Source organism: Excalfactoria chinensis, chromosome 1, assembly GCF_039878825.1.
Source record: "Excalfactoria chinensis isolate bCotChi1 chromosome 1, bCotChi1.hap2, whole genome shotgun sequence".
Lineage (NCBI taxonomy): Eukaryota > Metazoa > Chordata > Aves > Galliformes > Phasianidae > Excalfactoria > Excalfactoria chinensis.
Window position 1 is genome coordinate 155,426,553 of NC_092825.1, and position 15,293 is coordinate 155,441,845.

Genomic DNA, 15,293 nt, shown 5'->3' on the forward strand with positions numbered 1-15,293 from the left:
AGTGCATCACCACCCTCTGAGTGAAACTTCCTCCCAAAGCAAGCAGCCTACAACACCCAGGAGGTCTTCCATCCAAGTATCCAAGTACTAATAAGGCCCAACCCTGCTTAGTTTCTGAGATCAGATGAGATTGGGCATTCCCAAAGTGCTGTGACCATGGACTAAACAAGCAACCTATGTGTTAGGACCATCAGATTAACTGCAAACAAACATTTCAGGCTTTGCTTCTGTTTTTAAACAACTGTCATTAACATGCCTGGGATTACTGCATATACTACTCTCTCAAATGTAGGTGTGGTTAAGATCGTATATGTTCTATACTGCAATACTGCTTTTATTCAAAAGCAGTGCGCATCACACGTACCACATGTCGTAGGCAAATGCAAATTAGTCCTTCACAAAGAACATATTCCCTTCCATGAGACTTTCAAGAAACTAAGAAAATTCGTATTACATATAATTTACATTCAATAAGGGCTAATGAAGCACACCAGACCCGCCCTGTCCAAATTCTGCTGCTTTGAAAGTGTGCTAATTTGAAAAGCATCACACAAATAGTGTTTTATGCAAGGTACCACTAAAATTCCAAGATAGAGACATGCTCATTATAACTTCCACCTGTTGTATGAACTCCCTGTGTGAATCATTAGTGCATTTTTTTAGCAGGTGCTACAAAAATAAAAAGGTACATTCCCTAAACTGGACAAATAACCTTGCAAATCTTGCTGGAACACTGAATTCTTTGCACATCAAAAGTCCCACATTTGAAGCATCGGCACAGCATGACTTCAGGCGCCTCTGGTGTATTTCACTTAACATGTGTAGCTATCTTTTTTATTTTTAGGATGGCCTCAAGAAAAAAGAAAAACACAACTCAGGTCAGACTTAAAAGCAGCACCATAAATAGAAACAGGATTTTAGAAGGTTCAGAAGCATCTGTAAGACTAACTGTCATGTAAATGGGAACATAAGCACACAGCATTTCAAGTCTAACAGTCTTTGGAACGTGACCTCCCCCTCTACCCTGCAAACCTTAAGGCATTTCAGGACGCTTTATGTTCCTCTGATTTCCTAGCTTTGCTTTTGGAGAAAGGGTCACAAAAAGACACCACTTCTTATGGTCACAAAAAGACACCATTTCTTATTGATTTAAAGTTACTGGAAAGTGCTTCACCATTGCTTCACCACTCAAATAATTCTTCCCACATACAGGTTACAGCTGGATCAATTATAATGCATTTTTAAATCACACAGTTACTACACTGACCATCTGCAAACTCACTCAAAGGAAGCCCGTTATAAATAATGCTGAGAATTCAAAGAAAGCTCTCCCTAAGGTGAACTGTCATGACAACAGCTTCCACTTTTCAGTTCCTTCTATTCTAATGTGTAATACTTGTACACCTTTCCATATATTAATCCTGTTTCAGTTCCCTTCTAAAATCAGAATATACATTTTTCTTTGCATATGAAGGCTACGTTGCATAAACTGCTCCCACAGCACATTACACTTTTCAAAAGAAACTTCAGATGTGCATATACAGTATTGTATATATTATATATATATATATCGTATATTACTTCTATATATTAAGACTTCTTTTACTGTGGTATCTGCACAGCAAGCTACTTCTGTCTATAACAACTTGAAAAAAATTCCTCTCTATTTGAGCATTATATAATAACTTTACTCCAAGAGGCACATAATCGTTTTCCGTGACATTTAGAAGACGAGGCAAACTAGCTGCAAAAGCATCAGCATCTATAATGCAGCAGTTTTTATTAATTATCCCATGAGTCACATAACACGTAATGCAAACTGGGTTTGCACAAGCTGTTCAGTGGCACTCTGCTGATTTGCAGTAGTTGAGATGCTGGCCCAATATTCTTGATCTGCAGGGTGGTGCATTGGGAGCCTCCACAGTGTACTGTCAAAGACACCGTCTGGCACATGCAGAGAGTAGTCAGTGCTACAGTTTGCTGTTCCTGTTTATTGACGACAGCCAGAGAAAGAAACTGCATTAGATGGCCTTTTAATATGTTCTAAGTGGGAAAACACCTAGCAGAATCTGTGCAAACGTTTTGTAAAGTGAGCAGTTAAAGCAGAATGGAGAAATCTCCAAATAAGAAAACGTTGTAGATCCATTTTGAAGGAAATAGCAGCTGCTTTTTGACCCACAAATCAGCTTTTGATAAAACCAAGACTGAAATGGATACGTTAGCCTCTGAAATTTTCCAGTTCACTCATACTTGAATTCTTGGCATGCACTATGCTCATCAATGCTGTACCATTCAGTGGAGATAGCAGACAGTATCTGCTGGCAAGACGTATCCCACCTACAGAAGAAATCCCATAAACGACAGAGATGCCTCTTCCCACTGTTCAGATGCAAACAGACAAATAAACCGATTCCCAAGAATACCTGATCCAGATGTGGTATAAAACATAGCACAGCTCAAATCCCTGGAGAACTCTGATTTGGCCAATCAAACAATAACCAGCAGGAACTTAAAATCATAGAACCTGTAAGGTTTGAAAAGACCTCTAAGATCATCTAGTCCAACTGCCAGCCTACCACCTTCATGCCACTAAAGCACGTGCCACTTAGAAGATACCACTGTGTGTCATTGGAACAAAAAAAAGCCTACTGCATACTCGCATCTTCGCTACAGCACTTGTTTAGAGTTCGAGAACTGCTCCATTTTTCCAGGTGAGGTGAAAATTTGCGAGGGAAAAATGATCTCCCTTTTGTACAGCGACCAAGGGCTCCTTCAGCTTTACACACCATTTGCTGCACATCCAGTGTAGGGGTGGCTACTCTATAACAGGAAGGAGGGGACAAGAAGAGAGGCCTTTGCCTATAGACACAAATGTATCTTTAAGGAGGAAAATGTTCAAAACAACTGAGCTCACCAAGACATATTTCACAGCTTTTGTGTGTCAGGGGGAAGGCAGGACAGCTGAGCTGAAGAGGAAGGCCCTTATGTGCAGCCTGCTTTCAGCTGCTTTCATTTAGCATTTTACAAGGAAAAATCTGTTGCTCTTCCAATTTTACACTGAAGCATGGAACCCAAGGAGCTTTCAAAGACTCACAATGTGGTTGCATCACATTCAGTTTTCATTGGAACACTATTTTTCCTCATAAACTTTTCATGGAAACGGTCTTCATTCCAACATTTTTTGTTCTTGCAGTGGTAGGGCAACAAGTAGTGAATCTTTGCAGGGGCTTAGAAAGGGGGAAGCTACCTCCTTGGATTAGGCTGTAAATCTATTTATCATTAATTCCTCCAAACCGACTGCTTCACAGGAAGGGATAAGATCTACATAGGTAGGTCACTGGCTCCATTTGAATATAAATGGAAAGAGAACACAAAGGAATCATGTCAAAACAAACAGCTTTCTGGGAGGAACACTGAATGGGATTCAAGAGACTAAGATTCTCTTACTAACCTACAAATATGGGTTAAATGAAACTGTTATTAGCTGGATGTGTAACTCATAGCCAGGGCGGTTAGATCACCATCCAACTGGTGGGCCATACTGCGTCTGCTTTTGAGCACATGAGCTCCATCCAGTACAGACACGTTCATGAGATTCAAGAAACAACCAAGAAGAATGATCAAAAATCTAGAAGACATGGAAAATGAAGAGATATTGGAATTCAGACTAGAGAAGAAATGAATTATAGAATCACAGAATTGCCAAGGTTGAAAAAGACTTTTAAGATCATCCAGTCCAACCATCCACCTACCACCAATATTTGCTACTAAACCATGTCCCTCAGTACAACATCTAAATGTTTCTTGAACACCTCTAGGGACAGCAACTCCACCACCACCCCAAGCAGCCCATTCCAGTGTCTCTGGACAACCACTCTCTCAGAGGAGAAGGTATTTCCTAGCATCCAACCTGAAATTGCCCTGGCACAACTTGAGTCATTCTCTCTAATCCTATTGCTAGTTACATGGGAAAAGAGGGTGGCATAAGGAGGTGGTGGAGTCGCTGTCCCTGTGTTCAAGAGGCATCTGAATGAGGAGCTATGAGATATGGGTTAGTGGTTTGTTGTAGCTACAGTAATGGGAGGATGGTTGGATGAGAAGATCTTGTAGGTCCTTTCCAACCTTGTGATTCTATGATTCTATAAAACCATGAACTGTTTGAAACTAACTTTTCCAAATGCTACAGTTACCTGTAATAGGAATATAGGCAAATTCCCAAATGCATTTGCAGCTTCACACAGCAGCACCTGCGTGGCATTGCCACTGAATGTCACGTTTCCTGCCTTAATGAGGATTCCCTGTCATTATACAAAGCCTTCTGGAAGAGCTACATTAGGAATTTTTTGGTCAAGATCAGTAAACACAAAGTAACACAAAAAGCCATACAAAGTTTCTCCAAAGAATAATTCCAGATAAGATCATGCTTTTCAGGCATGGTGGGATTTTAAACAAGTAGGTTTTGTTTTTAACTGATAAAAGAACAAGCAGTGCAAAACTAAGTGCCTGCCTTCTAGAACGTGTCAGACGTAGTTATGACAGAAACCCCATTAACAAAATTCCCTTGCGTATGACTCATTTTTACTTGTCACTTAGAAAAATTTAGAACAATTCAGATTTTATGTACCTTTAATTATCGTCTTCCAAGAAAAAGCCGTTTGCCAACAACAGCAAGATGGTATTTTATATTAGCACACAAAATGGAGTGTTTCATAGCAAGGCTGCTACATAGCTAGCAAAAAGCCAAAAAGCAAAATGTCAAATCAGCAGGTAACCAGCAGCACATATCCTCTGAGTTTCAGCAGAACATAGCATTCAAAGACTTAGAATTCAATCAGTTTAATGTAGTAATAGAAAGAATGCAGTTACTTGGTATTAATTAAAGATAAAATGACAAACCAAGGTTTTGTAAGTACTTAGTACATTTACATTCTTTATCATGTTACAGTTTTCCCTCTAGATTCCTAAGGCTATTTTTACATCTAGAATAATAATGTAGTCTTTAGAAGAAGTTATAACTTCCCTAAATTTTTCTGTACATTACAGACATGCACTTTCAGCATTATTGCATTTTACCACGGTTGTTATCTGGCAGACTAACAAGGGCAGAAGCATTCTATCCTATGCAGGTGGTAAGCTAGAAAACATTATTTGCAGTTCTAGCAAATGAACTATAGCTGCTTTAATTCCCTCCTCTTAGCTCTTACTCCATTGCAAACATCACAATGGCTAAGAGACTCCAGACCTTCTCAAAAGCATTTCCCACTGAACTGGGTGATCAAACTGTTTATAGTCTTAGCTTAAAGGAAACGAGGTGAGAATCTTGAAAAATTTAAATGCAGTATTAGTCACTATAGTAACATTTTAGAAGATATGACATCTGAGTTTACAGATATAAAGCTTACACAGAGTGTAAGTGTGCAATTTCGTTCATATATTTTCATAGAATTACCCAGGTTGGAAAAGACCTCGAAGATCATTGAGTCCAACCACAGCCTAACCATAGTACCCTAATTCTAACAACCCTCTGCTAAATCACATCCCTGAGCACCACATCCAAACGGCTCTTAAACACATCCAGGGATGGCATTCAACCACCTCCCTGGGGAGCCTATTGCAGTACTTAACTGGAACTTTGCACCAACACTGTAACTTTACACCAAGACATCTTGTATCTACAGCACAATCTTTCATACTGCAGAACAAAAACTCTCTTAAGAACAAATGCACTCAGTAAGTGATGTCTGTACTCTTCAAAGGACCACAGAATTTAAAAATCAATACAAATTTCCTACATTAGGACTATATGAAAAACTATGTTTTCAAGCATTAGAGAGAGACTTTCTGCTATTAAGCACATGAATATTCTACCTTATTAATTATGACTAATTTAGTATTTAGGTTCAAAAGCAAAAATCACGTACTTTAAATGACCCTACTGTTCAATAAGTGAATAATAATCAACAGCAGTATCACAAGCATGCCAGCTATGACCATTGAAAAAGAGAAGCAACTAATAAGATATGATGATAATAATACGTAATTATTAGCAATGTAATAATTGCTAACAAATTTTATTTCTAGTTGTAGAATCAGATTCTAGCTAAGATTCCACAGCTCTGTACGGTTCCACTTTAATACCTATTTTCACTAGTTTTTAGCTACTTCTTCCTTTTAAAATCACTAACTAAAACAACATCCTTCTTTGATTTTATCAAGCATTTTCATACTCTCTTACCTTCTCAGTCCAAAGAACTGGAAGACATTCTGTTGCTGCAACAGAGTTAACATAAATGTTGCTGAAAAGTGCATATGTACCAAGACTTGTAATAGTGTCTGCCATGGTTAGGAGAAGTGGAAGGTATGGAGACACTGTTAAAATTAAAGCTTTTGGTACAGCACAGAAAAGGAGAAAACAAATCCATCTACGAGAAACTTAAATAAGTGAAATTGATCACATTAGTCATGGATACAGACAACTAATGCACCTCATGATCCAATGAGAAAGTCACCATAGGAAACAGTGAATCACAAAAATCTATCCTCTGAGAAGCTATACAAAGAAATAACACAGAGCAGCATTTCTCAACTGTTTGGCCCCATTCCCAGAGAGCTCACAAGGTGTGGGAAGTGCTGTTACACTCAGAAACAGGAATCCTTTCTCAATGGGCTACCCCATAACAGCAAAGATTGACACATCACATTGGATAGCTTTGGTAACTTCCATCACCTTGAAGAAAGGTGTCACAGTCTCATGCCTAATTGGGCATGGGAATTAAGCGGTCCATAATCCAGATGCTGAGCATCAGCCTGGCATACCAACCTCAAAACTGATCACTGTCCGAAAGCAAACAAAATCTCCCTTTCTCTGTTCCTGCTACATCTCTTGAAGGACAAACAGATCAATACATGTTAATTTTTTATGCATCTAATGTTTATATTAAATGCAAAGAAGTTGCAGAAGTGTCTTATAGCACAGAAGTAAGGCTGCATTTCAAAAAAGGAGGGTTAAGAAACTTATATATGGCACCTGTAACACAGGTTTACTATTCCACTAAACTAAACTAAAGAATGCCTGACAAACCCAAGTACTATTGCCTCAGGATGCAACAAGATAAACCTTCACACAGCAGTTTCTGCCTTCCTGAGCAGCCATTCATGAGCACTGTCTGGGCCCAGGTCTCCAGCTAGTTTTCTACCCAGGTAAGAGTACGATTGTCTAAGCCATGAGTTGTCAGCTTCTCCAGTAGAATAGTATGGAATGCACATTCACATCTAAGCATAGTCTAAGGACTATATACCTTTTTAGAACAGCATGTGTGCTTGGTTTTAATCTGAAATTTTATCTGTGTGGAAAAATCAGATTAAAGTTTTTAATGCAAAACCTCAATGTCAGTTCACAAGGAAAGCAGATTCTTACTGTAGTTCTGTGGAACAAACTCTGGGTTCTTCGGTGTTTTGAGTTTAAATGACACATCTCCAATAGTGACAGTATCACCTGAAAAAAAAGAGAAAAGAAGTCTTTTAGTTCCTATATACTTTTGATGTGTACAGTATGTTTATATTAAGTTTACATCACAGGCCTGCTGTGGTAATTGAGAGCCATCAGTTTACCAGTCAGGCTCTGCTGCTTTTCAATAGGTCAGGTATCAGCAGAATTTATATCTAATATTCCTCAACTTCTTCCTTTTATTTATGAATGCTTACTTCATTGGGAGCTATGGAAGTCAAGATATAGAACCCCGTTCCAGATACCACTGCTAGTTTCTTCAAATACAATCCTTAGCTTGTTTGGCTGCAGATATAGCAGTGAGAAATACTTGTAGGGATGATGATTTTCTCATTTTCAGGCAGCCTGAAATGCAGTCTCTTGGAGGTACAAAACGTTATATTCATGCCTATTCACTCTACCTGCACTCTCCAGCTGTGCACCTGAAGAATTTGGCACCTTGTCAAGGTTGGAGAAGTCTCAGACATTTCTTGCTCTTTGTTTCAGTAAAATTAAAGTACTTGCCATGTAATTTACTGGTTACTTCCTAGGACCTGCCTGTCTCGTCTGTCCTGCAAGTACCCAAAGGGTACTTGTCTCGTGACTATCTGGGCCATGCAAACAGAAATTCAGAAGTATCAAGACCAGAAAGCTAAGTAAAATGATGTTTTTACCATTACAGTTGCTGAAGATCACACCACCTTCACTGCCTAACAGCATGTGGATGGAGAGGATTACAATGACTGCCCCATGGTGCAGCACTCTGATGACACTACCTTTCCATGAACTGAGGCTGAGTTTTAGAACCATTTATGCTTGCGTTTGTCTGAGAAGTGAGACACAGAAAAGACGCAGCCCGCAAACAAGATCCAACTCCAAAATTTGCTTTATTGGTTTGCTTGACAGCATCTGGGGGGATTTGTAAGGAATAAATGAGTTCATAAGGTTGATGTTGGAACAGGAAAGGGTGATGCTGAAGAAGAAGTTTGTCCAAGTTGACATACATAATACGTAACATTTAGAAGTGGATTCACAGCAGCCAGTGAGGAATCACCTACAGCAACAAACAGGAGGCAATGATGAAAGGCTTACAGATCATTTCCTTCCAAACTGAAGTGCTTAACAATGCCCTGACCCTGAGATTCCCAGCCTCACATATATGCCCACTCGTGGATCTTGATGTTGCTCTTGAAGTACAAATAATCACCTCAAAACATTTTTCCTTAAAATACTGGCAGATGACATATGATGATGTTTGCTCTTGCATTTTAAGCAACAATACAGTGCTTAAATGGCTTCCCAGCAAGTGGGAGACAATAGCAATACTGCTATATGGAAAGTGGCTCAGGGTTCATTCCTGGCCCTGAGGCCAAGTGTCACCAAGCAGCTCCCACTCTCCCTGCCTAGAGCTGAGCACCCCTCTCTTCCAGACTCATGCAGGAGCCAGGAAGCACAACGGTCCAAAACAGCGGGGGCTAAGCTAACTATTAAGCAGCAGTCCAAGGCTTCAGCTCGTTTCCTGACCCTCCTTGAACTGCATGACAAATGCTATTTGCAGTCTGCAAATCAAAGTACTATGCCCTTTTCAGCGTGACGTGTTCAGTCACTCCACAAGTCCTGCAACAGTTGAGGAGTATTGTACCTGTTTCTGAGAACTATTGTGTATCTTTAAAGAGCTGCCAAATAAAAACAAACACATTTACTTACAGAAGTAAGACACTGCAGGCTTTGATGCTCCCAGGATTTTGCCCACTTCTCTAAGTTTAAAACAAGAACAACTATTTTACTGCACAGCTGTTGTCTCCTGTTCCCTTTCCTCCGCAGTAACTCCAACCACTCCTTCACACTGGGAAACAGCTAAAGGGTTTACCAAAATGCCTCCAAGTTTATGAAAACATCCTGCAGGCCCACTGCTTCCTGCAAAAATTGACACCTCTCTCATTCGCTCAGCTAGGAAGAATCTGAACATTCTAAAAAGAGCAGGTTGCCTGATATATCCTTAGGAAACCACTGCCAGGTTCTGGGCTTTTTTTTTCTCACCGTTCCTCAGCCAACATGCAAAGAGACAGGAGTACATGACTAATTAGCTTCTAGCTGAAATCACCTCAGCTCAAGTTGTAAACACTCTTCCATGCATATACAGTCTTCCAAAACACGGCAGGGACAAGATGCCAGATGCTGAAACAACAAGGTGTCAGACTTCTTTTAGCACGTTGGAATGATGATATCATCATAAAGAATGCTTTAATTACCTATTTCATTGGCACTGAAAAACCTCAGTTGATTTCCCAGAATCCAAAATTAAGAATGAAAATAAATTAAAACAAAACAATTAACAATTAAGTTAATTTGCTCTAGGTAAAAAAACAGGGAATGCATCTCTTCTGGCCGAATTTACTTCAAATCCTAAGATGCGAACACTAGATCTTACCATTGCCAAAAATTCAGCAAGTATTCCAGCCAGAAATGGGCCCTGCTAAGTAAGGTAGGAGGGAACTATAAGAAAGTGATGGAGAGAGCTAAGCACACCAAATCCCTAACGCAAGCTAAACGCATTTGTCTTTTAGGTTTTGTTGCTGCCTGGAGACAAACATTGCCTCAAACTCCCATCTGTCCACAAAGCAAAAATATTAGCCGTGTTTAATAGAACTACAAGCAATATCAAACCAAAACAGCGCTGTCTGTTTTCCTAGCTAAATGAGCACAAGAAGGATTAGTGCACTAATCTTATCACACCCTTCCACCTGGGCTATATTTTCTTGTCTAATTTGTTCCTCCTACATTCATTTAAAATCTCGTGTTTGGTTATGCCATTTCCACTGCATTTCCAAACTCTTTGAGCAGAGTTGTCAGCCCAGATAGGCTCTCTCCAACGTTACACCAGCTGGCAAGGAACTGACAACAGCCTGCCTGGTAGAAATGTGGTGTTAAATCAGCTGGGCTTGTCATTTCAGAACATGCATCTCAAACAATTTTTCTCCACTGCAAATTATAGAATACTCTATAAATACTTCAGTTCACAAGCTACTGCTCTACTACCATGCACAAAAGCTACAGAGGTGAAGAGGTGGAGATGTGCCCTGGTTTCTTATCTCTCACACAGAAAACAGCAGTCTTAGCTGTCACGATCTTTGGGGAAAACAGCGGGATACAATCAGTGTCTGGCATACAAAGAGCTCTGCCTGTAACATAAAGCAGTTGCCAAATAAGCCAGAATCTAAAGGTAAGTGGGACATCCCATTCAGGGGCTGGTCAATATACAGAGGCAGCAGGTAAAGCCCCATGCGATATGGGTCAGAAATTCAGGGCACATAAATACAGTGACCTGAAATAGGAACTGGAAGAGACTCTCTGAAAGAGAGATATGAAAACAGCCTCGGTACATGCAGTGAACTCTTCCTAGAACATACGGCTTGGATAGATCTGCACTGCTGTGAGACAGGAGTTCACATGCACATATCCAGCTAGCCAGTAACCACAATGCACTGCATCTGATGTACTCTCCTCTTCAGAGCCACACTGCTGATATTAATATGCACATCTGCTTTTTCCCATAAAAAAGACAAAAGCTCTTCATGTGAGCAGGCCTATGTCTTTCACTCAGTGCACTGAGGACATCTGAAGGGTAGCAGCTCTTGCTCCAGGTCCCGCCATGCAGCTGATGGCTGGCAGAGCACTTCGGTAGAGCACCACTGACAAATCACCTGTGCTTTTTATCCTCCCTGGCTCCTCCTACTGACTGCAGCCAGGCACAGAAAAGCACAATCACAAACTCACGGAACATCCCATATTGCAAAGCATCCCAAAAGATCACAGAGTCCAACTCTCAGCTCCACCCAAAATTCTTTATCTGAGAGCATTGCCCAGATGCTCCTTGAACTCCAGCAGCTCATGGCCATGCCCACTACCCTGGGCAGGCTATTCCATACCCACCACCCTCTAGTGAAGAACCTTTCCTTAAAGCCCAACCAGCCCCTCCCCTGACACAGCTCCATGCCATTGCCCTCAGGCCCTGTTGCTGTCCCAGAGAGCAGAGCTCAGAGCTGCCCCTCCGCTCCCTGTGTGGAGCTGCAGCTGCCACCAGGCCTCTCCTCTGCATCCTCCACACTGAATAAGCCAAGAACATCCACATCTCCTCATATGTCCCGCATTGTAGACCCTTCACTATACCTGTTGCCCTCCTTCAGACACTCTGTAACAGTTTTATGTCCCTGCCGAGTTTTTAGGCAGCTAAGATGATTGCCTTTTGGCCTCTTTAGCCCTGAACATATGTGAGATTACCAGAGTCCAACAGCAGCCTTAACGTATTACACATTCCCTTGTACGCAGACCATCCATCTGGTCTCAAAAGCCAAAAACAGCAAAAGCACATTAAAACCATGAAGGTGCTAAGCTCCACTAACATTAATTTTCCCGGGATTAGATCACATCTGTTAGAATAAAAGAAAAAAAAAAAAAAAAAAAAGCTCGATTTCTAAATGATATTCAACCGCTTATTTCCAGGTTTTAATCTCAATACATTACGAAGGAAGAAAGAAAGGAAAGTAAACAAATAAAAAGGGCTTTCAACTGATAGCCCCTTGCTACATTATTTGCCACTATTAGGTAGCTAGACTTCATCTTTGTAACTATAACTGCAAGTTGCAAGTAGATTTCTCCTCTCTTCTCCCCTCCCTTCCTTGCAAGACTATCAAACCCAGCTCCCTCAGCTTCTGCTCACCACCTGGTGCTCCAGGTCCCAAACAGTTTTGATAGCCCTCAAGCAGACTTCATCAGTTGCTCACTATCACCCTAGAAAGGGAACCCACAACTGGACACAGCATTCCAGGTGGAACCTCAGCAGAACGTTCTAGAGATGAACCCTCCCTTGCTCCTCCTGATCTAGCCAAGCCTGTAGTTTGCTTTATGCTATGAGGGCACTGTTGGCTCGCATTCGACCACACATCCACCACAACCCTTCAATCTTTTCAGCAAAGCTGCTCCTCAGCCAGTCCCTTCCCAGCCCGTAGCACTCTAACATAGTAAAAGTAGAACTGGCAGAACTTCACACTACTCCTTGTACTTCCTGAGGTTCCTCTGGACCCAAACCTCAAGTTTATTAAGGCCTTTCTGGACTGAAGACCTGCTGTTGACAGAGCGCAGCGATTTTGTCCCTGCATAGCAAACAGTACTTCTGTTGCCTACCCTTATTTCATTTCTGGATGCTCTTATTTTTGTGTTTCAGTTCATTGAGAGGTTTTCTGCTTGACCAAGCAGGCTTCCTACTGAAACACCAAATAGGTGTTTCCTATTTGAGATATATTCTACACCACAGGATCTTTACTTCTTGAGCTGCCTTTAAGCTTTCTTTACAAATGGTCCCCCCCTCCTGGGCACTTGGTGGTTATCCAAGGGATTCCACCTACCAGTCTCCTGAAAAAGCAGAAGTCTGTGCTCTCCAAGTCTAGAATCTGAATTCTGCTGCTCTCTTTCCCAGCCTTCCTCCAGCTTCCAAGCTCAATCATTTTACAGTCACAGAGATACAGGCTACCATCTACAACCAAATCAGCCAGCTCTTCTCTACTTGTGAGCAGCAGATGAAGTGTTACCCTTGGCTAGGCTCTCTGGCATTTACACTGCAGAACTGTTATCAGCACTGTCTAGAAATTACTAAGAACTCGTGCAAATACCAGACTGCTCTCCCAGGAGATGTCTGGATGGTTGAAATCCCCCATGAGTGTGAGGGCCCAGGAGTGGGAAGCTCTCTGCTAGCTCTCTGTAGAAAGCACTATCTATTCCATCCCCTTAGTCATATGATAACAGATGCTCACTGCATCCCTGGGGTTCCCTTCCATAATGCTATGGTCAGCGTTACTTACACGAACACCAGCTCACAGTGTTTTATAGCTGTATGAAGATGCTTAAAGTACAGCTTTGACTTCAGCCTTACGGATTACAATGGGCAAGGCTTGCAAAACTCACCAACGGGTGATCTGACTGTAACAGCTGCTAAACAGGAAAAGTTCAATTATGAACAACTGCCAAACATAGAAATTTGAAAGCTACTTACTGACATTTACTCGTGGGAACAACTGTGAAACCCTACTGAAGACCACAAATACGCAGAAGCTTATCTGCCTGATAGCTCATCCCTTTCTTCCAGCTGTATCAGTGAGTCTCATAAAAGACACTGGGGTTTTTCCCACTTTTCTTTCTTAAATGAATAATTTGAAATAACTCGGGCATAACTCCACACACTTCCAGGGACAACTGGCTTTGAAAGTTCCCATCTACTTTTCCTGCCTTCTCAGCTGTGCTGATGCAACAGGCATAAGGCCTTGCAGTAAATTAGATCACTGGAGTAATTGCAGCCATCACAAAGCCCATAAATATAAATAAGGATGCAACCGACAACAGTATGAATGTTGCCTTTCAGATTTCTCTCAAACTTTACCACTGAATAGACCTAGCACTTCTTCTGTGGCCTTCTGCGTACCAGCGAGACAAATCTGCTCTATAAAGACAGAGTTAAAGCTGCTGAGCACGACTCCTTCACATAAAACGGGTCAAAACAGACAACAGTTCCTCCCTTACGCTTAAAAACTACCATCATAGAGAGTAAATCAGATCTGGCAGGGATGTCAGATCCAAATTACTGCGTGCTCTACAATTTGCTCTTTGCCTGACTGTTAACAGCTTCCAGCCCTTACAGAAATAGTTTCCTTGTCAGTAGCGAAGAGACGTGCAACATCGAGGCTTGCTGTTAGTGCAGCCCCACAGAAAACAACAGAAATCCATATTGCATCCAAAAGTTCAGATCACCTCTTCAGACCTCAGTGAGCCCAAAAGGAGCAGCAGGGCCTGCAAGATGACAGACAGGCGTATTTAAAATAAAATTAAAAAGAAAAGTTATTATGATTCAAGAATTGTTTCAAGAATTGTATAGTTATCTGTTCTTCAAAGGCTCCTCGTGAAGGAAGCAGATACATACATCAGACATGAAGTCAACCAATACACAAAGTGGAACAGTAGAAATGGAGGTAAACGGCACTAATGGGGTGGTCAGAAAGCACCCCTCACCAGAACCCCCTTTGGCAATATTCTGTTTCCTTAACTCACAGCCGTTCACTGTAGACTCTATATTTAGCAGTTTCATGCTTCTGGCTTTCATCCCAAGAAGTGCCAGCTACCATGGGCATATGTCACCACTTCCGAGAGGCAGTTCTGCTCCACTCAGGCCCAAAGGGCATCAGAGGACACTCTGGGGCAGCCCGGGTCATCTTCCCGGCACACACACACACACACACACGCTCAAGGTCAGCCCCACACTCACAGCTACCGCTGATAGAGAAGGCCGAGGGGAGCCGTGGACGTGCGGCGGCGGGGTGGTTACCTGAGCCGTGCAGCGCCCGCACCTCCAGGCGGCCGGGCCGAGCCGCGGCCGGTCCGCCGGCCAGCACCTGCCGTAGGAGCAGGCGGACCCTGCGTGCAGCCGGAGCCCCGGCCCCGCCGCCAAGGCACAGCAACCGCGACTGCATGGCCGCGGGCAGCGCCGGGCCGAGGCGGGGAAGGGAAGCGCTGCCGTACAAAGTCCCACCGGAAACTGCAGCCGAGCCGAGCGGCGGCCGGGGCGGGCAGAGACTGCGAGGAGCTGAGCGGCTTGGGAGCTCCGCTATCAGCGTCCTTCACCTCCCCTCAGCACGGCAGGGCCCTCTGGGTCCCTCTGCTCCAGGTCCTGCCCCAGTAGGGACACCCAGAGCGGGGTGCCCAGGGCCACGTCCAGGCGGCTCTAGGAGATCCCCAAGGAGGAGATCACACACCTCTGGGC

At 42.5% G+C, this 15,293-nt stretch overlaps 1 protein-coding gene across 1 annotated transcript in view; it reads right to left on the reverse strand.

Moving 5' to 3' along the window:
* The window catches only part of VWA8 (von Willebrand factor A domain containing 8), a 162,925-nt gene extending 147,885 nt beyond the window's left edge, over nt 1-15,040 (reverse strand). The window contains exons 1-2 of the mRNA XM_072358299.1: nt 14,859-15,040; nt 7,418-7,495 (exon numbers count right to left, since the gene is read on the reverse strand). Of these exons, the coding sequence (XP_072214400.1) occupies nt 7,418-7,495; nt 14,859-15,003 (223 nt within the window). The 5' untranslated portion in view covers nt 15,004-15,040. The remainder of the gene's footprint in view (nt 1-7,417; nt 7,496-14,858) is intronic.
* Between the last annotated feature and the right edge of the window lie 253 nt (nt 15,041-15,293).